The sequence below is a fragment of the Stegodyphus dumicola genome, chromosome 7 (genome assembly GCF_044657685.1).
Source record: "Stegodyphus dumicola isolate Sdum_Otavi_A_Nest chromosome 7, ASM4465768v1".
Classification (NCBI taxonomy): Eukaryota; Metazoa; Arthropoda; class Arachnida; order Araneae; family Eresidae; genus Stegodyphus; species Stegodyphus dumicola.
The window spans coordinates 150,777,541-150,805,188 of record NC_140774.1 but is presented as its reverse complement, the minus strand read 5'-3'; the positions used below and the strand labels follow the sequence as shown (position 1 = coordinate 150,805,188).

Sequence of the window (27,648 nt, the reverse complement as noted above, 5' to 3'; positions counted from 1 at the left end):
ACTTTCTAAGAGAAACTGGCTCGTATACATGTTACACATGGGGAAAACAACGAAAACACCCATGCAGCCCGCCCAATCCTCTTTAAAAACTCTAAACTCCCTAGACGTAACTTCCATGCCCTGGAAGTAAGAGAAAACATGTTCGGAATCTGGGCGGCATGAAGACATTTAAATCACTAGCAAGTGGGACCTACACCTGTACAACCAAATCTGGTGACCCTCCCAGCTCTACCTGACATGCTTATTATGACAGCAAAGATTTATTATTATGACGTATTATGTTTATTATGGCGACAACGCTTTGGCAGTGTTGAAGTATTTCGACTAAACTGCAGTCAGTGATTAATTCATCATTACTTCTGTTAATATTCTTGTTCACCTACATTTTGTTTATTTTTAATAAACCGAAGCTAAAACGGTCAAAACCTTATTGTAATTCCTTTTCATTATTCGAGTTTCAGTTGAGTTAGCCGGACATAGCTCTTCACTTATTAACCCGCATGTCGTTATTTGTTTGGGCATAGCTATTCACGTATTTACTTGCATATCCTTATTCGTTTATAAGTTCTGTCAAATCTGTGCGTAGAACGTACATTGAAGTTTTTAATTTAATGCCAGTATGTGTTCTTGCATTCTAGCAATATTGCTGAATATTTCAAATAGTTCAGTCCTTTATCTTTACAGATATCTGTTCTGGTCTGATTGGGGAAAGCCACCAAAAATCGAGAGAGCGTATTTGGATGGAGGTGGCCGAAGAGTCATCGTAGCAGCTGACTTGGGTTGGCCCAATGGTTTAACAATTGATTACGAGGCAAGGCGTCTGTATTGGGTAGATGCTCAGCTGGATAGAATTGAAGCATCTGACCTCACCGGCAAGCATAGGATGCAACTGGTTCATGATGTCCTCCATCCTTTCGGTCTAACCTTGGTAAGAGAATCTTTTGATATCATTAAAACAGTATTTTTACTTTTTTGCCTTGAGAAGAAAGATCTATATCTCTGATCGTGCTCTAAGTCGATGGAGTTTCATTCAAAACCTATGTCAAAATACGGTTGCTGTTTTGCATAATTTTAATCAATTATGGTTTGAGAGGTGACGATTGGAGACAAACTCCTTTGAGACATTTTAGAAGGTAATAAGCCTCCTGCTCGTTCTAGTATCTTTATTAAAAGGAAAACGTGCCATTGTAATATCACTGTTTGAATTAATTGCCAGTACCATTTTTAGTTTAAAATAACCATTTATTTTCTGCATCAGTATTCTAAAACCTTAAAAAGAAATTAAATTTAAAAAAAAAATAAAATCTGAAAGTTTTCAGATTTTATATTACGGCCAAAGGGGCTTTTTGTTAACGTTTTGTGTGTTACCTTTATTTATTAAATATTGTTACGTTTTTCTTCTGACACCAGTTGTTACGTTATTTTCTTCCTTCCCATTCGTACAGGGCTTGTATGGATTTGGAGTGAATAATGATGACAATACTTGATGAAGTATCGAAATACACTTTATTTAGACAATATTAATCAGGAAAGCTCCAAAATCACGTTTTACAGTCGTAGAAGAATTACTGTAAACACGCTGACACAATCAGTGACACAGCCTATCAGGCTATAACGGTCGAGACAGCTTCACTGCATAGCACCAGAGTACAGCTTCCGACTCTGCTTCGTCGTTCTCGGAACTCCACGCTACAACTCGCAATGCACTCGACGATACACAAGAGTATAGCTCTCGACTCAGCACAGTCTAAGATAAAACTCGACGATGCACTAACTCGCGATACACTAAAAGATTCTCTCGATGCTAGACTTCGAGCCACTCGCTCAATAACTGTCTATCGGCTCGCTAGACGAGGCACAAACACTCGATACTAACTCTTCGCGTACCAGCAGGGTTTATGTAAACTTTTGACTGGTGTTCGAGAACATTCTGGGCTAAACCGGTAATAATTCGTTCCAGAAGGTTCTCCATCCGTCCATGGCATATCGCCAATTCTGTCGCTAAATGGGCTATTTCTCGCCAAATGTGGCAACCCTACCTTCCTTGTTATTTTATGCAACCCTAAAACTGCTTTGCGGGAAAGCCATCTTACCCCGCATGTACATTTCGTAACAATATATTCTTTACATTTAAACCATAAAATTCAATTCAACAGCAGTATTGCAAAATAATTTAAAAGAGCATATCTGTAGAATTTCCGATAAACAGTCTCGCGCGCTGGAGATAAAAGTGTTTTTCTTTTTTATTTCCCGTACAGCGTTGCCATTGCTCCATTTGAAATCACTGAGTTTCTTAATAGAAAACACACAAATGCTTTACAAAATATGAAATAGATAATAAAACAAATTCCAAATTTCGTCTTCCAGATACCCATATTCGGGTAGAGACTTACGTTACTGAAAATTTGATGACTCTAGGTACCGTTGTTTTATCGCAATGCGAGAAACATACATGCATTCATGCAGATTTTTTATTGTTTAATTTTTTTAAATATAATATAGCGCTATAATATTTGGTGGCAACAATTTGAAAAGTGAAACGCAACAAAATGCCAAAACTAAATTAACAACCTTTCTGGGCTAACGCCCTTTCGGCTAAAAACTGAATTCGCGTTATGTGTTTGTCTCAGAATTAAGGTATCTTGCATAATATTCTAGAGAATTTAGCAAATTTTGAGTTAGGCTTTCTAATTTAATTAAGTGTGTAAAATGTCATTAGAAACAGCCTCTTGCTATCGTAAGCGAATTTAGTAATATTTAAGACGAAGTCTTTCTCAAACAGTTAAGTCGAAAAAAAAAAAAAAAAGAAAAGAAAAGAAAACATTTCGGGGGAATATAATACCAAGACTACTCATTTATTTAAAAAATTATTCCATTTCCAAATATATTCCACTTTTATATGGTTTCAAAACACTGAGTTTTCAAGAATGAAACATAGAGTAGATTTAATCTCTTGATTTCGATTTCTGATAGGCCATCAATATTGCATTATATCTTATGCCATTACGCATGACGAGAATAGGCATAACTGTTCACCTTTCATTTCAATCTCTATTCCTTATCATTTCAATAGTAAGTTCATTAACTGAGGCTATCACGAAATTTAGAGACTTCGGTTTGAAGTCCAGAAAAGTTTTGCTAAGTATTAGAATTATCTGAATAGGGCAACATAACTGCGCATTCGCATTATTCAAACTACGAGTCTTCTATTTCTTAACGGGATATACTAAACACTGTTACCACAGCAGCACGGACGGGAGAATGTAATAAACCTTCCCATATTGAATGAATGGAGAGAGGCTTAAGAGCCAGCCAACCAGATTCAAGCGGTAACATATTATTATTCACTTCATTTTAGTTCGGTAGTGACTATAGAGACCATTAAATATTTCCTAAAAGGAAACAGAAAAAATCAGTTGTAACCTTGATGTAAGTTGAACCAAGAGTTCTCCAGTTCCTAGCTGGACGTGCTAACAACTTGCAAGATGAATGCACGCACAGGGGGACATGTGATAATTCCTTACAAGGTGAGATTTGCGGTGTTTATAAGTTTGTCGTTCCGAAAATGGCTCTCAGGCTGTTGGTGGCAGGCGTATGAGGGAGTAATATCAATATGATGACAGGGCATGTCTATTTCAAAATAGGAACAAGGTTTATTAAGGAAATATTCGGGGATATAACTGTTAACCTAGCACATCGAATGCTTAATGATCTACTCTCACCTAACTCACTTATTTTTATGTTTTCTTATCTCCATTTATCTCGAAATGAACTTTCTGATTTTTATCTTGCCATCAAACCAATCCATAAAACTCATCCATCGTTGCCAAATTCTATTTTCTTGATTTCTCAATTTTGAAAAATTAAATCCCACTTTTAAAGAAAATGAGTAAAACCATTCCTTTAACGTGCATCTCTCATTTACTTATATCAATAAAAAACTGTTCCGGAAAATATTTCGCGAGGGAAACACGAAAGAATTACTTCATGATATATTTCAATTTTCTTTCTCAAAGTTCCGAAAGAAAAATTATTTTGACTTTTGTAGCGAATATCCAATTATTCAAACTTGAAAAAGATATGTGAAATTTCATTGTCCGGATTGTATTTCTTCCTCTCATGTCAAATTAGTAAATGAATCATCTTGTTAAATAACATGAGTTTTTAGTAATTTAGTATTTAATTTAAATAATATGGAAAGATCATTCAGTAGAGTACATATCTTTTAAGAAGCTGTTAATATAAATTAATTTGAGTGACATTAATCTGGCGTATTACATTTGGCAAATGTTTAGTCAATGAAAGCTAACGGAAAAGTAATTACGCCTATACATAGACTGAATATTCTTTGTTTTCATAGAGAATCATTGATTAGTTATAACTAGGACAGTAATTTTATTGCGAGATAAAAGGCCAACAGATACGGAACAATTACAGAGCAAGCAGAGAAAATTCGCGAACGGGCGAATGAATCTCGCGAATGGGCTGGCTGCATGGGCGTTGTCGTGATTTTCTCGATGTGTAAAGTGTGTACGAGCCAGTTTTCCTTAGAACGGCCTCCATTAAGGCATCCCTTCCCTTAGGCAGCCAGCCCTCGAGGCTTTGCAGTAATCACATAAACCATAAACCAATCAGCATCAAATCTTTTGCTGGCTTTGATTGACAACAAATACACAGTTCATGTAATTTCGGAAACCGAGTCTGAAAGCCAGCAAACATTCCAAATTCTGGTTTCGTTTTCGAATATGAAAATTTTTTATGCTTAATAGAATATGATTATTTTGTTTCTTCTACCTCTAAGAAAATTCAGAAGGAAATAAGTTTCTTTAAATGTAAAAGTAATCTAAGAGAATTATAACAAAAATATTTTTTTTAAAAAATACGGAAATTCCTTCATCATTCGCGGAACATGAACGAATAATTTCGAATTCCTGATTTGCTTCATTTTAGTCTTTCGTTTTTCTTGTACTCCAAGTCAATTCTTGATCAAGAACTCAGCTGCTTAAAAGTAGCTGTAAATGACATAAGTGTTTCACCTCGTGTTATTGACCAAGCGGTTAAAAAAGTTAAATCCCAATACAATAAAAATCAGTCTCTCGTGTCGAGAAATTAAATGAATTCAGTAATCATTACTTTATTTCCATCAATAAGTGATACAATTTAATGTATTCTACAAAAGTTAACTTTTGAGCCATTTTTTCTACTACCAATAAAATTTGCAATTCGATACTTAAAGACCCTGTTTCGGACATGAACTCCTGGGATATTTACAGTATTCTTTGTCAGTGTGGCTTAATACATTCATGCGTTGGTCGAACTGTTCAACACAGCATTGAAATTTCGCACTAAGGAGCATGTGACATACGTTAGGAAAAAAAGAAATTCACAAATCTCCCATTGCTCAACACTGCTGGGTAAAAACTCACATTTTCGATTTCTCTGCAGCCTAGTGTATTACAGGAATATCTTCCGTTGGCGAATTAGTTTTCTTAGAGTCATATTACATTCTTAAAAAATCCTTTCATTTATGATTGAGGATCTCAATTTTAATCCATCTTTTGCTCCAGCTTTTAAAACTTTCTAGCTGGTTTCCCCTTTTTGTCATCAGGTGGCTCCATTTGCTTTGTTTCCATTTATTTAGCTGGAAATTTCTCAAATTGTGTCTGCTATTATTGCATGTGCCTATGTTTCCGCTTCGTATATTTTCGCTCCTACAGGTAAAGAAAGAAGTCCTGTTGAACCTCTGTCCTATTAATTTACAACTTACGCTGATTCTTGTTGCTATAGTATCTTTAACACTTGTTGCTACAGTTCTGTAGCTACATTATCTTTAATACTTATTGCTGTAACATGGCTATAACGGTAGCTTCGCTAATATCTCAAAAAATTCGCAAACAAACAAAAAAAAAAAAAAATCGTGGAAATTCACGGCACATAATATAACTTTCCTAGGCATAATAAATGCTTCTTTTCTAAAACGGGTCCAAAGAAGCAGAGTGAGGTTATATAAATTCCTTTTTTACGTTAGGAAATTTTGGCTAATAATATGCAGAGTAACTGCAGTTAGTAATTAACTTTCTACATGCTAACAGTTTCTAGTGTGTGATAGCTTGCTAAATTATATCAAAATATCTCATATTGTAAGATTAAAGTGTCATTTCTGCATCCTACAAACCAAAATATAAAATTCTTCCCCTTGCATTGCAACAAATAAATATGCATGTGGCCTACATAAAAAAAATAAAATTAAACTATCCTGATTTTTCATTATCCAGATAGTATGTGTCCCTAATTAGTACAATATTTAGAATTATACTATACTTTTCCCTTGTTTGCTATATTATTTTATTTAACTTCTTAATTTTACAACATCATGAGTATAAAGAAGAAAGAGTTTATGGGTAATAAGCTGAAAGGAAATCGTAATTAGCTTGAGTCAATCTTACTACCTTTTAACCTCTTGGGAAACATACGTTTACCAAACTCACAGTTGTGTTAGATGAAACAGAATCACTCACGTTATATCTTCTGACAATTCCCTTTATCTGGCCTAGAAGCACTCCAAAGGGATATTCATATTGAGTCATTAAGCTTTGGAATGCTTTCCTAAAGCCATTCCTACAACCAGCCACATTTGATCGCCCGCTGGTCCGTTAGAATCCCCCTTTGAATTCCATCGGTGAAGCAATCAAATCCAAGCACTGAAGTCGAAGTTTACAACAATGGAAGGATCAGAGCGCAACAAATATTTGATGCAAACATAGGGTTTGAAGGCAATAGATATTTAAATGCTATGGGAGAAAGGAAACATTAAGCAGGGGTACATACACTATGGGTAATCAAAATCCATAAGAAGAATATGGATTTCAGAGATGATTACTAATAAAGCAAAAGAGAAAGTAAGAATAGGAAATTTCTGCTCAATTTCCGATATTTCTTTTCCGCGCCAACCATTCAAGCTCTAATATTCAGTATTTATTCTCACACTAATGCAATTATTGTCAATGGTAATATTTCTGTGAATAAAATCATTTTGTTTAGAGATAATGAATAATTTGTGACAAGTACTTTCTTTGCGATAAATAATACATTAATTCTCCAATCCTTTCCTGTAATTTTTTGAAGTTAAAGAAGTTTGAAAACAGACAATTATTCATGCGTGGAAAATTAAAACAAAAATATTTCTCTAAAAGCAATTTTATTTATATTTTGAAGACATCTTAAGTTTATCAAATATTCAAAATCTTCGTGTAATAAGCTGAAATGTGATTCGAGTTCATAGCGTGGAAAACAGCTAACGATGATAATTTCTATTACGAACAACGTACGATTTTAATTTGCTAAATGGACGCATGACACTTTTGAAACTGAAAAAAAAAAAAAAACTTGATTTAAACTTTTACGAATTCAGACATTAATGATTCATTTTCAAAATTAAGAAAGACTTGCACTTTTAGAAATATAAATTTTAAACTAGTTTTCGTAAATTAACAATTTTTCTACTTCGTCGTTTCCCAGAAAGTCACTTATAGAATAATCCGGTTAGGTAAGAAATATATAGATCAATAGTTCTAAAAGTTATGTAGTAATTCTATAGAAGAATATTGGGAAAATATTATACATTATAACTATTACATAATATTACAACATTTTAATTGTTCTATTTTAAAATGTTAAAAAATATATATAAAACTATGTTTATTATTTACAACATTATATTTGCAACTTCTATAAGAAAAACAATCAATACTTTACTATTACGATAATCTCTTTACAACGACCAGTATAATAGTTCAAATCTTAACTGATTGAAATATAAGAAAACACTCTGACAGCCAAGCAATATATATATGCGGCCCAGAAAAATCAGGTACCTGATGATGATTGAAATCGGGGACCTGATGACGGAGGTGGCGACTCATCATGCGATCATCACCGAACGATATGTGCAAGAGAGATTTCACACTTGTAGCAATACAGAGAATAGCGCCATTCTGCATAAAAGTCATACCTTCCAACAGGTGTTTATCAGCCAGACTTCCCATGATGCGATTTTGTAAATATCAGTTTACCTCGTATCCGTCACACTGACAGTTTGAATAGCAGAACCACGCATTTCCTCGAAGAAAAAGGGTCCGATCACGATTGACGTGATAAATCCACATCACACTGCGGCACAATTGAGAAATTCAAGGTAAAGACGGATTAGACCTGTGCTCATTAACCAGAACTGAAAGACAGGCTTTGAAAGACTATAAAAACAATATCTTTTATATAAACAATATCTTTATCACCCTGTATACGTGAATCTTGAAATATATCCAAGAAATTAAGGGGATATATTAAAAATATATAAATTCGGGTATAAAATATCAGCGGCATTTTCGCATTAAATATCAAGTAAAATATTTCTTTCTGGTAGCACTTTTAGGAAATTTGACGTATTCTAGCGAACCTGTCAGTCGGTCAAATCATTTTCGCTATAGCGATCGCTCGTTAAAACGTACTTTTTCTGTAGTACGCGAAGGGTCGTGACAACGAGCTTTAATCCAGCTTTGCTTAGATAGCTTTCGTATTAATACGAACCTTAGAGTGGATTATGTTTTGATTTTGGGTAAGCATGCGAAATCTTTCTGCCTGAGGTGAAGGAAATTTTCTTGTAAAAGACTTTTTTAAAGTCATATTTACCTCATGCAAGAACCCAAAATCACTCACGTGGCCAACACAATATTACGGTACCAGATGTTAAGGTAAAAATGCTAGGGTATTGTAGTCTACTTAGTGTACACTACAAGAGCGGAGCGGAAATATTTAAATTACTTAATGATACAAATTACCATGTGTGCTAAATTAACACGGGATCTTAAAATAAAAAATAACTGCATTGCGCTGCATAGAACGCAATAAGCCAATTTTTAAATTATGATAAATGTGATATTTTAATCTATTAATAGCAAATTAGAGTAATTACTGTACTGACGTGTATGATACTAATAAGTAATAGCACAGCTTTCACATGCGATTACTTTATTTCTTTTTAGCAGCTATTGAATTAAGTATCCTGAATATGTTAAAAATATATAAATTCGGGTATAAAATATCAGCGGCATTTTCGCATTAAATATCAAGTAAACATTTCCAAAGAGAAAAAACAGATTCCACCATCATTTTTATGGTCTTTGAAAGCTAAATTACACACTGACAATCATGAGATACGTGGCAGATCCTTCGGAAAAGTCACTGGTGTTGATGTGTTCTTGAATGTATTCAGATTACTTTTTGTAAGTAAAGACACTACTCGATCTCACGCTTAATTTATTTTTAGATGACAACACATGGCGAAAGCACAAAATGGCAGGACGAATTCTTAACCGAAGAAACATCGTTCTTTGATAGATGAAGATACTTGTTTCAAAATGAAGTTAATAGAACCGTTCGCTGTTACTTTGAGCCCACAATTCTCTTGATTATACTAATAAATTTTTTCAAGTCCGAAAATTTTTACTCTACTACCACTGCAGACATGGCGCAAAGAAGCTTAATGGGAAGTGTGAGGCCGAAGCCTCCTTCCCCTTGCACCATGCCATCGAAAAAGCTAAAGAAAACCGCTTAATTGGTCTGTTTTGCTGACATGCATTGGTAAGTTACTGTGAAAATCTTTAATACCTAGTTCTACATGACTCTCAGGCAATAAAAAAGCACAAAACGTTTGGAAAAAATGAAGGAGGAAATCTCAATCTCATCCCTTTATCTCCTTTCCGTCTTTTTTCTTTTCCTTTCTCCTCCCCTTGCTTTCCCTTCTCGAACTTTCCTAACCTTTCCAGTTAGGAGTCGATATTGGTGAATGGATTGTAAATTTGGTAACGTTTTGACGCCTCTTGGTGCATTTCCTTGCCAGAACCTTCAAAGATATATGTACAAGCCGCTACAAGAAGAGCTATACATAGGCACTACTCGTAAACAAGCAAACCGACATTGTGCAACCAGCGGAGGAAAAAAAAGGTAACTGGTAACATTTATTGTCTCCAAATATAATATATACAGTACTTAGAAGCGCCCAGTATACATTCAAAGTACTTTGATGCAATACCTTAATAGTAAAAGTATATGAAAGTAATCCTAAATTAAAATTATAAGAAATGATACATTCAATAAATGCAGTACTTTATACATATTTAATTTATACAATAAGTAGGTACATACAATACATTAAATTCGTGTATAACCATGCTGCATTGAATTCAGTGAAATATAAAGTGCATCGAAATACAAATACAATGTATATGAAAACGTTTGGATATATTCAGGTATGCATTCCTTAGACTACCTTAACCCTTAATATATAAAACCTTAATTAAACTGCTTTAATATATATGCAATTATCAGACTGGCTTAAATTCCCTCAAAGAAACTGAGCAGCGTGAGAGTATAATGGTTTTCTCCTTATATGACATAAATACACGCTAGTTTCCAAAGAACGCATCCCATCTTTAGAGACAGTATTCTATAGTTTTGCCGTTATTCAAATAAGGCAGTTCTAGAAGACTTCAATGCAATAAATATGCAGTGTCTTAATTTTACGAATTTACTTAAGGAACAAATATTAAATAAAAGAAACAAATCATTTTAAATAAAAGATATTGTTTTTATAGTCTTTCAAAGCCTGTCTTTCAATTCTGGTTAATGAGCACATGTCTAATCCGTCTTTACCTTGAATTTCTCAAGAGATTATTTCATAGCTGCTTTCACGTTTTGTCAATAGATGGAGCCAGTATATCTCTTCTCTCTCTCTCTCTCTCTCTTTTTTTTTTTTTTTTTTTTGTTTGTTTTCGTCTGAGCACACGTTTCCCCTGCGTCATTTTCACTTCTACTATATAGCTTCCTATTAAACCTTCGATACTCTAGTCCTACAGATTTATACAAGTTACTATTATTTTTTGCTATAGTATGTTTACATGTGTTTAATGACGTGTTGTTAAACACAGTTCAAAGTAAAACGCCGACAGAATGCTTTTTAAGACATACTTATACAAAATAGTGCATATCTGTGCTAAATGACGTTCCTTGATGCCTAATTCACTGTACATATTCAACTATTTGGGGAGAAATTGTGGATGATATAATTAAAAGTATTACATGATTATCAAATTCCCAAAGTAAAATAAGATGCAAAAATGTAATCTAGTGCTTTATAATACAATTTGCATTTGGTAATTTTTTACTCAATATAATACCATTAATCAGAAATCCCAACTAATATCATTACAAAACTGTTTATTTAAGTTAAGAAAATGCATATATTATTTTAAATCATACTTGATTTGGGTCAAAAATATGCAATGAAAGTTATTCAAGTTGGAAAGTTCTTTTTATTTATATCTTCAGAAACATTGCGTGTAAAAGTATTAAATATTTTCCATTTAAGTTATGAAAATCCAATGATATTTTAAGACGATTAAAAAACGTTAGCTCTAATTTTACCCTACAAGGACCATGAGAAGGTTAAATTTGGTATTTTCGAAAACAAGCTTCAGTGTTGCAACTACGGTCGTAAAAGTTTTTTTATTCTGAAAAACTTAGTAATCAAAAGTACAAGTCTGAAATGAAATCCGTCACCACCTTTTTTGGCATTCTGTATAATTCTAAAATAACATAATAATAATAATAATGTAAAAAAGTCTGAAAGGGTTCATATTTTAACAATTGCTCAAAACAGCTGTTTTAAAGTTTCATATGGCTTATCAGTAGAGATAGAGATAGCCCAGGTGAAATAGCGAAACATTTTATAGAATATTAGATGTATATGCATTTAGACTAACAGGGGAACGTTATATATCTTCTGTATATTTAAAAAGTGAAAAACATATAACGTAATTCCATAGAAATATTTAATATTTTAATTAGATATATCATGAATTAAATACATTTTTATTTAAATCAATCAAAATAAAAAGTAAAAAAATTAAAGTTTTGAGAACTGCTAGTATTGCTTTTATTGTTAATTAATATAAGAAAGATTAAATATGAAAGAATAATATTTTACGTTTTTCTGAATGGCAAGCAGACTCAAATTAAAAGTAAAATAACAAATAATATTTTATAGCCCTTTTAAGCTAATAGTAATATTAACATTTTAAATAGTACTGAAAGTTTCAATTCAGTTAAACTTAGTTTGAAACGTAACTTCTCCTCCCCTTTCCCCAAAGAAAAACGACTTCGAAATATTCTAGCTTTTCTTCACCATTGATCGATAATTTATCTGTCAGTATTCTGTACGATTCTTTAATACTGCAAGATTATTTTGATATTGAGATTACCAGTACCTTGTTCTGTCTATAAGAACGTGCCGTAAAGTGATTTCACAGTGCCCTACGTTGTGCAATCCATAATGTAATTGTAGAGATTGAATCCACGTATCAGCTGATCATGTATCAGTAATCCACGTATCAGCTGTGGATGCTAAAGAATACTTTTGCTTAAGAGTACGATAAAATGAGGGTTCTACGCTGCAAACCGCAGTTCACTCACCTTCCTTCACTCACTATCCTGAAGGTCATCCAAGTGCAATTACCAGTCTCACTATGATATGGCACAAAACGATACGAAATCGTGTCCCCAGATGATGAATAGAAAATAGATGCGGCACAGTATGTCGTCATTAAAATTCATCGATGTTTAAAGTAATTTCATTTGTTAAGATTTTCACGTGTTCTCTGAGAATAAAATTGAATACGTAACTCTTGACAATACGATATTTGATGATGTAGTTCTTATTCTTTCACGTATGAATGCATGAATACATATGTGAAAGAATGCTAAAAACGTTTGAAGTTTATGCATTTGTAAGGATTTGTAAAATTAATTAAAAATAATATACATTCTTTATAGGGATGACGTAAAGAAAATTAATATGCGCCATTTTATATTTTTCATATTCTTTAAAATATTTTAATTAAATAACAATAATCACACGCTGCATACTGAAATATTTTCAAATACCTGCATAATATGGACGATGCCAGCAGTTCGGACACACACAGGCCGACTGCAAAAGCCGCAAGCAATTCTGCTCCTTCTGCGCAAACAATCACGGAGTTAGAGAATGCAACACTCAGATGCCACAATGCATCAACTGTAGAGAAGCTAACTACCGCTACGGGGACAGATACAACATTCGCCACCCAGCGTACCATTCAGACTGCCCGCAATACCAGCGAAACGTGCAGAACATCCGTAACAATACGGAATACTAACAATAAGACAATGGCAAATACTACAAGAAGCAGACAGAATCAGCAACCCCCAAATGTACAGCATAACAATACACAGTTGGACATCAACAGTACGCAATCGCGCAGACAGGACGCAATACAATGTTTGCAGATAAATCTGCAACGCGCTCGTGCAGCAACGGCACAGGCAGCCATATACACCACCACAGAACAGATCGACTTCCTACTAGGACAAGAACCTTATTGTTTACATGGCAAAGCTGTGGGCTACCCCCTACAGTGGACTGTTTTCCAAAAGGAAGATACCAACGAGCCGCCAAGAGCCATTATAGTAAATTGCAACCCTATGTGGACCCCCACTGTAATCATTGCGGAAAGGGACATAGTGGCCATCCTGCTAGAGGTGCACAATCTGACAGCAATCATAGTCTCCGTGTACTCTCCGCCAAAGGCAGATATCGAAAACAGTATCTTGCAAATGCAACAACTGATGCGAGAGCAAAAAATAGACAACGTGTTGATTGCGGGAGACTTTAACTGTCATAGTACAACATGGGGATATGCTACCACAGAGCCAAAGGAACGTACCCTGGAGGATTTTATTTCAAGCAACAACCTGATCTTGCATAACCAGCAAGATGCGCCACCGACTTTTGATCGCGTCCACTCAAGAGGGTGGCTGGACCTTACAGTCTCGACCCTTCAAATGGCACAACTAGTACAAGATTGGATGGTCGTGGAAGGCGTAAGCCTTTCCGACCACAATTACATACGATTCACCATTGCCAGAGCCACAGAAACAACTATCATCAGAAGGTACAACCTACCAGGTCGCAAGGTCAGGTCATTCGTTACAGCTATCAAATCACGCCTGGCACCCTTTAGCAATCGAATTGAGCAAGCAACCACTAGAGAGGAACAATTACGCGCGCAACAGCAAATGTGTCGTGCCTTAAGACGACGGCTAAAAAGTGAGCGACGACTGAGCATCACCTCTAACACACTCACTATATATCAGAAGGAAAGGGCCCAATACAAAAAAATGATCATTACCGCCAAACTGGACAGCTGGAGAAAGTTCTGTACAGAAACTACAAATACCTACGGCATACATCACAAGATAGTGGCGGGAAAGCTGTTCAAACAGGCCTCCTTTCATCTCCTGCCAATACCTAACACCAATGAACACCTTACTGAAGCTACATTTACAGAAGTGCTCAACACGGTCTTTACGAAGGACGATCCTACAGATGACACAACGACACAAGCAACCATGCGTAACCAAACCCTGGCTACAGATGCCATGAACGATGCTCTTTTCACAAATCAAGAAATCCTACATGTCCTGCGACAGCTACCGCAAAAGAAAGCACCGGGGCCAGACGGAATAAACTATCGAATAGTTAAGATCGCAATACGGTCGCACGTCAACCTCTTCCGTACCCTTTTCAACAAACTGCTTTCCACTGGCACATTCCCCAGGTGCTTCAAAATTGGTCAAGTTCTTCTTTTCCTCAAAAAGAATAAAGACCCAAAAAGAGCGGACTCCTATCGTCCAATATGCCTACTATCAGCGCTTGGTAAGACATTTGAAAAGTTACTCATGAACAGACTGCGACACCACCTGCATACTACCAAATACTTAAGTGGAAACCAATACGGATTTAGAGCAGGAAGATCAACAATCCACGCACTCATGGAAGTCAAGGAGAGCATTTTAGAGAACAAATTTACCGGCCACCACACAGCATTCATATCATTAGATCTAAAGAGTGCCTTTGACACTCTGTGGTGGCCGGCCATACAACATGCCCTGAGAGAGGCAAAATGTCCACGGAATATTTACCACACCCTGGAGAGTTACCTTTCAGAGCGAAAATTGATTCTACCGCATAACAGCGGTGTCATCCAGCAAGACCAAACCCAAGGATGTCCGCAAGGTTCCTGCGCAGGGCCGTTTCTATGGAACGTAACGTACAACATCATACTCACACAGCCGTGGCCGGAACACACAAAAATAATTGCATACGCGGACGATACAGCCCTAATTGTGAAAGGAAACACCAGGGAACAGCTGCAAGCAAATTCCCAGGAATCCTGCAACCTCTTCCAGGAGCGATGCACAGCAATAAAACTCCAAATAGCTGAAACAAAATCTCAAATACTGCTGATTCCTAAAAAAGGGGGCACACTCGCACGCCAACCAAGAATAACGCTCAACGGCCAAAGACTCCGCATTAAGCGAGAACTAAAGTACCTGGGCATAACTTTTGATGATAAACTAAATTGGATCCCTCACGTGCTGGAGCTTAGGAAACGAACAGCACAGATTGCCATCAAGCTCAAGTTGATGAATGGTTACAGATGGGGACTTAACCCCCATTTACTCAAGACCCTGTATATGACAGTCACTGAGAAAATAGTAACATATGGAGCTGCAATATGGGCCTCTCCGATGCAAGGACGCAAAATAAAATATCTACAGAGTATACAAAGACCGTTTCTGCTCAACATTACTAAAGCTTTTAGAACATCTCCAAAGAATGCACTCAATGTCCTGGCCGGATTGCCCCCTCTTTACATAAATGTGGAAAAAGAGGCAGCCTACCAATTGGTGAAGCAGCTTAGCCGCCCTGCGGTGTTTGGTGACCATACTTTTACGGCAGATAACCTAGAACGGGAGTCCAATCGCCTCCACACACACCCGTCGACGCAAGGCCAAGGCGTGCACATTAATATTAAGCAAAACACAAGAGCTACGGACAATGATATCGTATTCTACACAGATGGCTCAAAAACTGACGAGAATGTTGGCTGTGCATACATCGCATTTCGGCAACAGCAACCAATACGCCAATGGAAAGGACACTTGGAATCCAGAAACAGTGTTTTTCAAAGCGAAGCCGCAGCCATTTATCACGCAATAAACACTATTACCCAATATCGACATCAAAACAGTTTTATAATAACAGACAGTCTGTCAGCATTATATGCTATATTAAATCCTATGCACGGCTCCCCCATAATTGCAGCAATTCAAGAACAACTCTCTTTTCACAAGACCTTAAAAATCAACCTAGAATGGACAAAAGCGCATATTGGCAACCTTGGGAATGAGGCCGCAGATCGGCTCGCAAAAGAAGCAGCCCAAAATAATGATGCAGAGACACTGCAAATTCCATGGCCCACCTCATATCTAAAAAAGAGCTTGAAACAGGTCGCTTTCACACTGTGGCAAGAGGCATGGAACAACGATGAGACAGGACGTCGTGCGTATGCGCATCTGCCAAAGGTTGATCCAGAACGTCTTATAGTAAATCCATAACTGGTCTACTATATTACCGGGCATGGCCCGTTCCCAGTCTACTTTGAAAGATTCGGCAAGACGACTACCTCCTTATGTTGCTGCGGTGAACTGGGAACGCCAGAACACTATGTCGAAAAATGCTCACTAACGGAGGATTTACACATCCCGTTCCCAGAGACAAACAGATTAGCCTTCAGCAGGTTCATAATTAAGCAGCGACATCTCAAACGCAGCATTACAAAAATTGTTGACAAGCTTATGGGCTTAGGAACAAACCTATGCCAAGTGTAAACCATTTAAGAGTACTTAGTGCATCATGCAACATTCCCATACCAGCTAAAGGGAGCTCACTGGCAGCATTATATAATTGTAACTGCACATATGAATGGCTCTAACTTATTATGTATGCAGCAGTAGTATACAAGTACTTTGTCTTCATAAAACGCAGTAATGGCAGCATCTGTAATCACAGTCAGCAGCATCATATGTACACATGAAATACCAAATGTATGCTTTATGTACTCCTATATTCTGCCACCAATGCACTGTTAACTTCGTATTTTTGTAACGCCAGTCTGCAGTTTCACTATACGTATTAAATTTGCAATGCGTATTTCCCCCCGGTATTTAATTCAATAATCATGTATATAACTCATTATCTCGTATCAGTCTAATCTCACCCTCTCTATGTTTCAATATCACCGCACTATGCATCTCAAGTCTGTAATTTATATACGCCATTATTACACACTCCTATATCCTGTCACCAAGTGAACTGTTTTGTTTATGTATTCTTGTAGCGTCTGTCTGCATATCTTGCTACGTATTTAACATTATAATACATATTTCTCTCCCATATTTAATTCAGTAATCCTTTATATAATTTATTATCTTATATCAGCATAATGTCACCCTTTCTATGTATCAATTACCTTACTATGTATTTCAAATTTGTAATTCATATATCCTCCTTGTATAACTCAGTAATCCGGTATCTAATTTAGCATCTTGCATCAGTATAAATTCACAAGGTACTTCATGTCACATTTTATTCAGTAACAGCATGTTTCATGTTTCAGTATGTTCAGTTTCCCATGTTTCTCTGTCTTTCAAATATCAGTATAACATAAGTATTAGTATCAGTATCTTATTTCAGTATATCCTCATTATGTTACCCTCGTGTTTCAGAATGCTCAGATACAATGTGCTTTACTATGCACCTCAAGCACCAGTATAACCTTTCTATACAATTCAATATTGACATATGTATATCTCTCCTGGATATAATTAAGTATTCCGTATATAACTCAGTACTTTGTAGCAGTACATTATGTATTTCACGTATTAGAATGTACAATTATAGTATGTTATATGTTTCAGTATGTTCAGCATTTCCTGTTCCAACATGTTTTTCAAGTCTCAGTACAATCTCACTATGCCTTCTATGTTTGTTATACAAATATCTCTCTTGTATATAATGCAGCAATCCTGTATATAATTCAGTATCTTATATCAGTATAATCTTACCATGCATTTCATGTTCCGGTATGCTCTGTTATAGTATGTTTTCTGTCTCAGTACGTACAGTATTTCATGTTTCATCAGGTATCTCGTGTAATTAGCGTAATCAGTAATATCTCACTATATATTTCATGTTTCAATATGCTCAGTCATAGTATGCTCATGTTCAGTATGTACAGTATTTAATGTTTCACCATGTATTTCAAGTCTCAGAAGTATCTGTATAACCTCATTATGTATATCATATCTTAGTATGTTCAGATACAGTAAGTGTCATAATTCAATATGTATAATACTTCCTGTTTCAATATGTATTTTGAGCATTAGCATAATCTTACTATGCATTACATGATTCTATACCATATTGTACTCCAATATATAATTTAGTAATCTGGTATATAATTCAGCAACTTGTGCATACTAATGTCTGATAATTCAGCCTGCAGCAGCAGTGATGACCCTTGTTTAGCCATGTCATTTTCTACAATATTTGTAAAATAATTTCCCAGTGGCCGCAAGGGTATAGCTGATGCAATGTGGCCTGCATCAGACGCTGGGTTTCAGTGGTCGGTGCGAGGCGTTTTTGTGGACTCAGTGACCTTGGCACGTTTCACTAGACACAGGTGGACGTGGCGCTATACCAATTAACCCTAATGGTAGAGGGATGGTGCCCACGTCCTCCGTCGCATGTCGCATGCATAATATGGACAAAATATATAATAGCTAAACCAAAAATATTAAGAATTAAATTTCATTATTAAATGAAAAAACAAAGCATATTTATTAATATTCAATCCAATTTGCGTGAAAACGAGGTTTTTATCTCTAAAGTTTGTTTTAAAAAAATTTATAAATTTTCTATTTAGCTTCAATTTTATTTTGTTACGATGCATTATCTCGCTTTTTTTTTTAACTGAACAACTTTATTTATAGGCACTTTTTATTTCACCGACGGGATTTAAGTCCTTGATTTGAATAAACTGCACAGCTTTATTTATAAGCACTTTTTATTTCACAACGGGATTTAAGTCCTTAATTTGAATAAAAGCATGTAAAAATTTCTTCATCTCCAACCAATTAAAAGAGCTTATCTGAAAAACGATACTCCTCCGTTTAGTCATCTTTTATATTCAATAAACGAGTTATTTGCAAGTACAAGGAGCTATTAAAATTGTCGAAGTGTTTCTACGCAGATTTAAGATTTTTTGTAAATGAATTAGAGATTTATCAATCAGGAAAAAAAGAAAACAAACTTAAAGCGAACATTGAAATTGTATTATGAAAGTCTAGTTTGATTTGATTGTGTTTCGAATGTTTTCTTATTTTTTCTTTTTATTTCTTAATACATATCAGAAAGAATTTCTTTTTAGCGCAAAGGGCGTTAGCCCAGAAGGGCTGTTAATTTCGTTTTGGCATTTTACGTCGAAAACTTTAAATGTCCGTTTCACTTTTCAAATTGTTGCCACCAAATACTGTCACCTTATGTTATATTTAAAGAAATTAAATCATGAAGAATTTGCATAAATGTTTGTATGTTTCTCACTTTGTGCTAAAACAACGGTACCTAGAGCTATCAAATTTTGAATAATGTAATCTTTCAACCGAATATGGGCATCTAGGCCCAAATTTGGAATTTGGGATTTATTTTATTATCAATTTCATATTTTGTAATACTTCAACGAATTTTTTTATTAGCAGACTCAACGATTTCAAAGAGAGCAATGGCAACACTGTATGGGAAAAAAAAAACATTTTTATCTCCAGCGTGCCAGACTGTGTATCGGAAATTCTAAATATATGCCCATTTTAAAATTATTTTGCGATATTGCTGTTGAAATGAATTTTATGGTTAACATGATATTTAATAAATAAACGTAATACACAAAACGTTAAAAAAACACCCCTTAAAGTCGAAAAGCCTTCAGATTTTTTTTAATTTTAAATATTCCACGCAATTTATAAATTAGTAATTCGTAACTTTATGTTTAGAGTTAAAATCCAACGAAAGAAAAATTTTTAAGTGAATTTCTTTTTCCGATTGGATTAGCTAAAAATGTATCTTTATAAAAAGTGTTTTAAAAAAATTACAAATAAAATGTCGCTTGATCAGATCGTAAATAAGGATTCAAATTACAAAATTGAGTTACAGGTGGTTTTCAGACACATTTTAGTAAACTTTTAAATTGTCTATATGTATAAAGAAGTCTGTTTGTTCTCTAATAAGTCAGTCACTGCTATAGCTATCGTCGGCAAACTTTCTATGATTCTTTTCTGGGTCCTGAAAAAGGTTGATATTCACTTTTTTGAAAAAAAAAAAAATAAATAAATAAATAAATAAATAAAATAAATAAAATAAAAAAAACAAAATCTGAAATGTTTCAGATTTTAAATTACGTCCAAAGGGGCGTTTTTTAACATTTTGTGTGTTACCTTTCTTTATTAAATATCATGTTCCTCGCACTTAAACCATAAGATCCACTGCAACAGCAATATCGCAAAATAGTTTTAAAACGAGCATATCTTTAGAATTTCCGATACAGAGACTCACGCGCTGGAGATAAAAATGTTTTTTCTGCACAACGTTGCCATTGCTCCCTTTGAAATCCTTGAGTTTGTTAATCAAAAATTCGTCAAAGTTTTAAAAAATAGGAAATCGATCATAAAACAAATTTCAAATTTCAAATTTGGTCTTCCACATGCTCATATTCGTTGGAGGATTACGTTATTCAAAATTCGATGACTCTATGTACCGTTGTTTTATCACAATACGAGAAATATACATACATTTATGCAGATTTTTCATTATTTAATTTCTTCAAATATAATGCAGGACTCTAACATTTTGTGGCAACAGTTTGAAAAGTGAACCGACATTTATGAGTCCGACGCAAAATGCCGAAACGAAACTAATAGTCCTTCGGGATTCAAATCCCTTTGGACTAAAAAGTAGCTAAATCCAGAGATATTAATTAAAAACTCGGAAAAACGATCATGTTCGCCCTCATTTTTCCGAACGGCAACAGTCTTCCAAGCTGGAGATGAAAATCTGTTTTATTTCGAAAATTGTTGCACTGCTCGCTTTCAAATCTTAGCGTTTGTTAATAAAAAATTTCCAAGTTTTACGCTGAAATAAAAATAACATTGCCAAACATTAAATAAATTATTGATTCCAAAAATTCGTGAGAAGCCATTTCGACTGTTGTCATATTTGTACGTCTTTAAACAGCGGAAATATTAATTAAAAACTTCGAAAACATTAATTTTCGCTCTCATTTTTCCGAGTGGCAACAGTCTCGCGTATTGGAGATAAAAATGCTTTATTTCGAATGGTGTTGCTACTGCTCGCTTTCAAATCGCAGACTTTGTTAAGCAAACATTTGTAAGTTTTTCAAAATCTAGTATATATATATAAGGAAGAATGTATGTTTGTGTGTTTGTTCGCGTTATTGATTTCTGAAGAAATATGATCCATTTTTTGCCACATTTAATCGACTAAAATTGAATATAGGTGAAATATTGGATAGAACTTGAGCTTTTACGATCATTTGATTAGAAAAACGAAAATTATTAAAAACTGCATGGCATTGTTACTGATATAATGAGAGAAAGAATTAGCTTATTTTTTTATAGATATTTTTATGTGGGTTCCCTACCGCATCAGACTGAAAAATGTATGACTATGAATCGTAGATTTTGTATCGTTTTTAGAGAAGGATTAAAGCGGTATCGTTCTCTCCGTTGTTAGTTGCATTACTCTCAATCCAACTGAACTAGCATCGGGTACTTCCGCTAGTTATTAAATAAAAGGTAAACTTTAAATTAAGTATTTATTAATTTTTACTAAAGACGGCAATTATTATCTTGTACCCGTAAACCTCAATTCTAAATTAAGGCAGCAGGACGAAATTCGATGTGAGATGATCAAACAGGACCATGAGATAAGTTTTAGGGAGCTTTAAGGCCTACGATATTACGGCGGCATATCGCGCATGCCTATAAATTTAAATTGTGTAAAAGGATGTTTCCTTTTACACAATTTAAATTTATATTAAATTATTAAATTATATTAAATTTTTTTCAAGGTCATCCTTTCTTTAAATTTGCAGTTTTACAATACATGACCCAGAAAAAATAAGAGCATCGCTTCCTTGTTGAGGCTCATAAAGCACTCTCTTAACTTAGATCTGTGCTCGGTATTAAAAATTCCCTTCATTCGCAGTTTTAGCGAATTAGATGAAACAGTAAAAGAATAGGAAAGCTTCGACATGAGAAATAAGAATCAATTAAAATATATCTTACAATGTAGATAAATAATTTTAAATTTTTATTGTTTTATTATTGAGCACAAAATGCTATCTTTGATTCTTCCAACAGTTTAAAGGAAATACAAAGCTCATACAGAAAGTAAGTACCGTTTGGGTATTTAAAAAAAGATTAGCTACTTATTTTCATTTGTATCTTATTACAGAAATATCTACGCACCTTAAACTACTTTTCTACGTATTCATCATGTGTATTAAGGCATGTGTCATAACTTGGCGCTAACTGCAACATACCCGTACGGTCATCACTCGCAAAGTGCTGCGCGGCAAGATATTTCTTGAGATGAGAAAATAAATGGAGTTCGGATGGACTTAGTTCCGGACTATAAGGAGGTTGACAGAATTGTTCCCATTGAAATGAATCGAGCAAGGTCGTCGTTACGCTTGCGGTATGCAGTCGCTTGTTGTCATGCACAGGTAAAACCCTAGTATACGGTGCAGCCTTGGCGCGATTTTGAAAATTATCGCCAACACCAAAAATGACCCAAAGATATGTATATACTATACACTATATACTATCACTATATACATAGTACATACTATGTATAACTATATATATTCTTTGATTACTCGTTTACTACTCATCGTATATGTCTCGTTTTTACTGCTCATCATTATGATGAGCAGTAAAAGTCGCCAAAAGTATCCAAATCCCGTGTGCACCGGATACTAGGATTAAACTCATGCACGAATACAACGCCAGAAGTCAGTAGTCCTCGTCTTGTTCTGTATCGCGAGCCGTAACTTCTTCAGTCTCTCACAATAAGCTGTAGGTTTGATTGTTGTGCGTTGTTCCATCTAGGCCACTAACAAAACTCCTTTTCAGTGCAAAAACACGGTGCACGTATGTTTTCTTCAAGAAAAAGATGGCTTTGCATTATTGGGTTTCGGGGAACCAGTATTCCGCTATTACATTGGCTGTCGTTTGTTTCAGGTGTCTCGGAACAAATCCCTGTTTCATCGCCTGGGACAATCGTTTTCAAAAAATCATTTCCTTCTGGTCGCTTAAAAAACTGTCGCAACAAAACCTTAAGGTTGCTATCATGCGTTCCCATTTTTGAACGTCCGTTTGTATTTATGGTAATCGTCATAAACACAGTTTCTGTAGTGCAAATATTCAGTCACAGTTTTCTGTAATAAAGATCGTGAAATGTTTGAAATGCACTGACAAATCAAAAATCGTAATTCGTTTATTGAAAAGAACTTTTTCGTCGATGCAGCGCACCAGTTCTTCAGTGCGCAACGAGAATCCTCTGCGGTGCCTTTCTTTGTCTCATTGTCCTTTCTTCGTTAAACAGCCTAACCCACTTTAACACGATACCTTCACTCATCGCGTTCTTTCCATAAGTTTCACTTATATGAAGATGAAGATAAATTTCACAAGGTCAAATATTTCTCACATTTAAAAACTTGATAATGAATTATTTCACAACCGAAGGGCCGACAATTGTTTTAAACATGATTACCGAGAAATAATGACTTCAAACGTTACGGATGGGCTAATTCGTTCTTGAGTTGAACGATGTAACTACGCATGCCTGACCTTCGTGCTATCAGATGCTTTTCGCGCAAACGGTTCTTATTTTCTGGATCACCTTTGTAATTGCAATAAAAACTACTGTAATAGGAAAATAAATATCTGTAATTATTTCCGAATACGTATTCCCATTAGAAAAGACGTATTCTAAAATAAAGACAAACTGTAAAATAAAAACTATTACTATGTAGGTTTAAACGTTTACACAAGAGCTTGAAAACGCAGAGAAAAATTAAAAATACCGCCCAACCGGATAGTGCTCAACGAGGCTGATTGCCGTACCGAAGGGCTCAGACTCGAATCTCGGAAAAAGCATGGATGTTTATAAATGTATAGGTGTCTGCTCGGCATGGAGGCACTCTAAATATGCGGTGAGCCGAAAGTCCGCTTGAGAAGTTTGTGGTAGAGGAAGAGTACTGGCAGACTCTCAGACTTGCCCCCTCCCGGTGCTCTCTTTCAAACCTGGGAATGGAAATGAGCACAGTCGAGCTGTCACCTGTATGATGTTCAAGAATCTTGACAACGAAAGGCACAATCTTGCAGTCCTTGCCACGGTGAATTTCATGGGTTTGTTCTGACGTCAATATCAAACTTATGGGACAAGTCACAACAACAGATTAAAAGTTCATTTCAAGAGAACAGTAAAGTAAAAATTTCGGAACAAAAAAGATAGAAGTCAGGAAAAAGAGAAGGAAATTTGAAAAAGAAGTTGGGGAAATTTTAAGACATTACGGTATTTTCTCTGGTGTTTGTTATTATTGTCGCATCAATATTAGTTATTAAAGATCATGCGATTTTAGATACATTCAAATCTTTACATTTACTTCTGTATAACTGGGAATATTAAATGAATATCGCGCATATTTGTAACTAAGCAATAACTATATTAAAAATGAGATGCAATTTTTATGAGTTTGAAAATTTATTCAAAATATTTTTATTAACATACTAGATTATCAGTTTAAATTTGCCAGATTAAAGGAAGAAAGGTTTAAAATTTTTCAGCAACTGTAAAAATTTATTTAAAGGTGCTTTAAGCATTGGAGTTGGGTTAATATTTTATGCACTTTTTCTCTTGAAGACCACCATTGAAATGTAACAAAAAATATTCACAGTAAGCAAAAAAAAAAGTGCTTAGCTGGTGGTTTTGTATTAAAGTAATTAAATTAAATGTCTATGCATCCAAAAAATGTGAAAAATATCGATAATTTCATTGAATATTATAGTAACAAAGAAAATGAAATTTTTCATTTGACATTTTAATTTTTTACATAAGATAGAAATACATTTACTTATTTATCATTGCAATTTTTTTTTTTTTTTGAGAAAAGGAAATTGCAGAACTGTTCTTTAATACGTGGAAAAAAATTAAGCTACTCCCAAATAAAATTTTAATAAAGGCCTTCAAATTAAAATACTTATGGAGTAAATAAGGACTATTTACTTAAAGCAATTTCAGTAGTATTATAAAAAGAGCAGAATTTTTAAATTTTTGCTAAGCTTTGAGATTACAGGAAAAAAAAAAAAGAATTTATAAGCTCCAACTAAATTGCAGCTATTAATATGAGTCAAAAATAATTGAAAATAAATAGTTAATTATTTTTAATCTATAATGTTTTTATTAAAACTATCACTTTAATGCGAACTTCTCATAGAAATTTTTCCAAAAAATAACGTGATGAATCTCGAAATTTTATTTTTTACATGCAGCGCAAGAACACTTCCATTGACATTAAACTAAAACATATAAGTAAACTGAAATCTATTTCGTTAATAGATCGGGAAAATTAAAATTTCTGACGATCTACCTCAACTAGTCAATAATATACCTAATAATCTTATCAGATCTAGTCACTGAGGAAAGCAATAAGAAACCTGTACCAAAAAATATGCATTTCTTTTAGCACTAGTTTGGTTTCCAGCCACAATAGTTAACATTCAGCGAACTTTTTTGCATTTGTAACTGCATTGTTTTATGATACTAGGAGGGGGATACGCTGGGTGCTCTATTTTGCGCAGCTGTTTAATTAGGTCATAATCAGAAGTGTTTAAGAATTACATGGCTAATCGTAAGGTTTTTGTTCAAAGACCAACCAATCAAAAACAGTATGATAGAAGAACTATGATCAAGGCTATGCAAAGAACATTTTATAAAGAAGGAATGCAATATCACAATGCTTTTCTTGCACTAAAGAGATGTCATTTCTTCGTAATCGAGCAAATACAGACTGTTTAAAAAAAAACGTGATTTAAAAAAAAAATCATAATTATTCAGCTTTTAATCGTTTTTTTCATCGAATAATGTGCAGATAGAAAAGGGAAAATCTCGAGTTTTATGCAGTTGACAGCAAGTAGCACTAGCACTTTTCCTTTGCTTGCCATTTCAGTGTTTGCGTAGATGGCGACTGCGCAGTAGAAATCGTTTTGTGTTCTGCGCTTCGCGAAGTGTGAACAAAGAACGTCTATGTATGCCAATGATTTGCAAATTTCGGAGTGCCTATGGTTCAAAACCATTTATCTCCACATCAGAATTACTAAAAGTGAGCAGAAATTGGAAAAATTTGGCATAAGTGATTTACTTGATGCTCAATAGAGGGAGCCACAGGCTCGAGAAAGTTTAAGGATAGAGATGAGAATATAAAAACTTAAGTATCATAATTTTTTATAATTTTTTAGGTTTTTATAATTTTTTTTTTGTATTTTATATAACGTCTATGTAAAGAAGGAAAGGCTCCATAGACGTAATGTAAACCAGTTTGTCTTCTACGCCGCTAGAAAGAAGAGAGAAAATTCGCCAAGGGATTTGGCGAGAATTTCTCCTCTGTGATGTACTAGACCTGGCCGAGATTTTCCTTTTTCGTCACGTGTACAGAAAATTGAGGAACACGGATTAAGCTGAATAAGGTGAAGTTTCACTTTCACTGGCTGTTGAACTTGCATTATCCATATAGCAGTTTGATGTCTGATTTCATATCCGTCAATATGGAGGGGGGAAAATGGAGTCACACAGCTTTAAACTCTTGATAAACGTGACCGTCGAACCTGTTCGAACTTCGACATAAGCTTCGAGTTTTGGCGCTTTTTGGCGACAGATATTTTACGCATGTGAAGCTGTTTCCCTTTTCTTTCGAAGGGAGCCACTCCTGCTGCTGCGAAGCTTTCTTAACAATACATATTCTTTGGTGTGAATCCGCAACAACTTGTTAGGTTGATTTTCATCGACATGGTTAAACAACCTCCGCTCGCAGCATTAGGTAATGGTACAAACAATTCCAAGACACGGGTTGCCTGTGTAAAACAGAACTTAAGTTATATTTTTCTATTATAGTTATAATAGAAATATAATAACATAAGTCTATTATTAAACTTTACATGAGCTGAATTTATTTTATGAATTTAGTTTTATATAATCCTACACTGACTATATTATTTAAGTTCGCACATCTCGAAAGAATAAGATCAGAAGTTATTAAAACGAAAATGAAAGGCTGAAATATAACATTAAAATTAATTTATAAATCTAAAACTGAACTAAAAATATAATATTTAAACATGTTAACCAAGTTCATTAAACTGAGAGTAACAGTTGAATAAATATTATTACGGAATTCTAATATCAGAGTCCTATACTGCTAATCAAGTCAAATGTTAGTTATTGAAGCAAAAGAAAAAAGAAGATATTTAATACATGATAAATAAAATAACAAATAATTAAATTTATTAAAAGAA

The 27,648-nt window shown here is 34.6% G+C and overlaps 2 protein-coding genes across 2 annotated transcripts in view; one reads left to right on the top strand and one right to left on the bottom strand.

Moving 5' to 3' along the window:
* LOC118187669 (core alpha-(1,3)-fucosyltransferase-like) overlaps positions 1-27,648 on the bottom strand; it is a 631,908-nt gene that overhangs the window by 42,024 nt on the left and 562,236 nt on the right. The window lies entirely within an intron of this gene.
* Lrp4 (LDL receptor related protein 4) overlaps positions 1-27,648 on the top strand; it is a 1,066,574-nt gene that overhangs the window by 1,013,623 nt on the left and 25,303 nt on the right. The window contains exon 28 of the mRNA XM_085821440.1: positions 685-928. Within this exon, the coding sequence (XP_085677566.1) occupies positions 685-928 (244 nt within the window). The remainder of the gene's footprint in view (positions 1-684; positions 929-27,648) is intronic.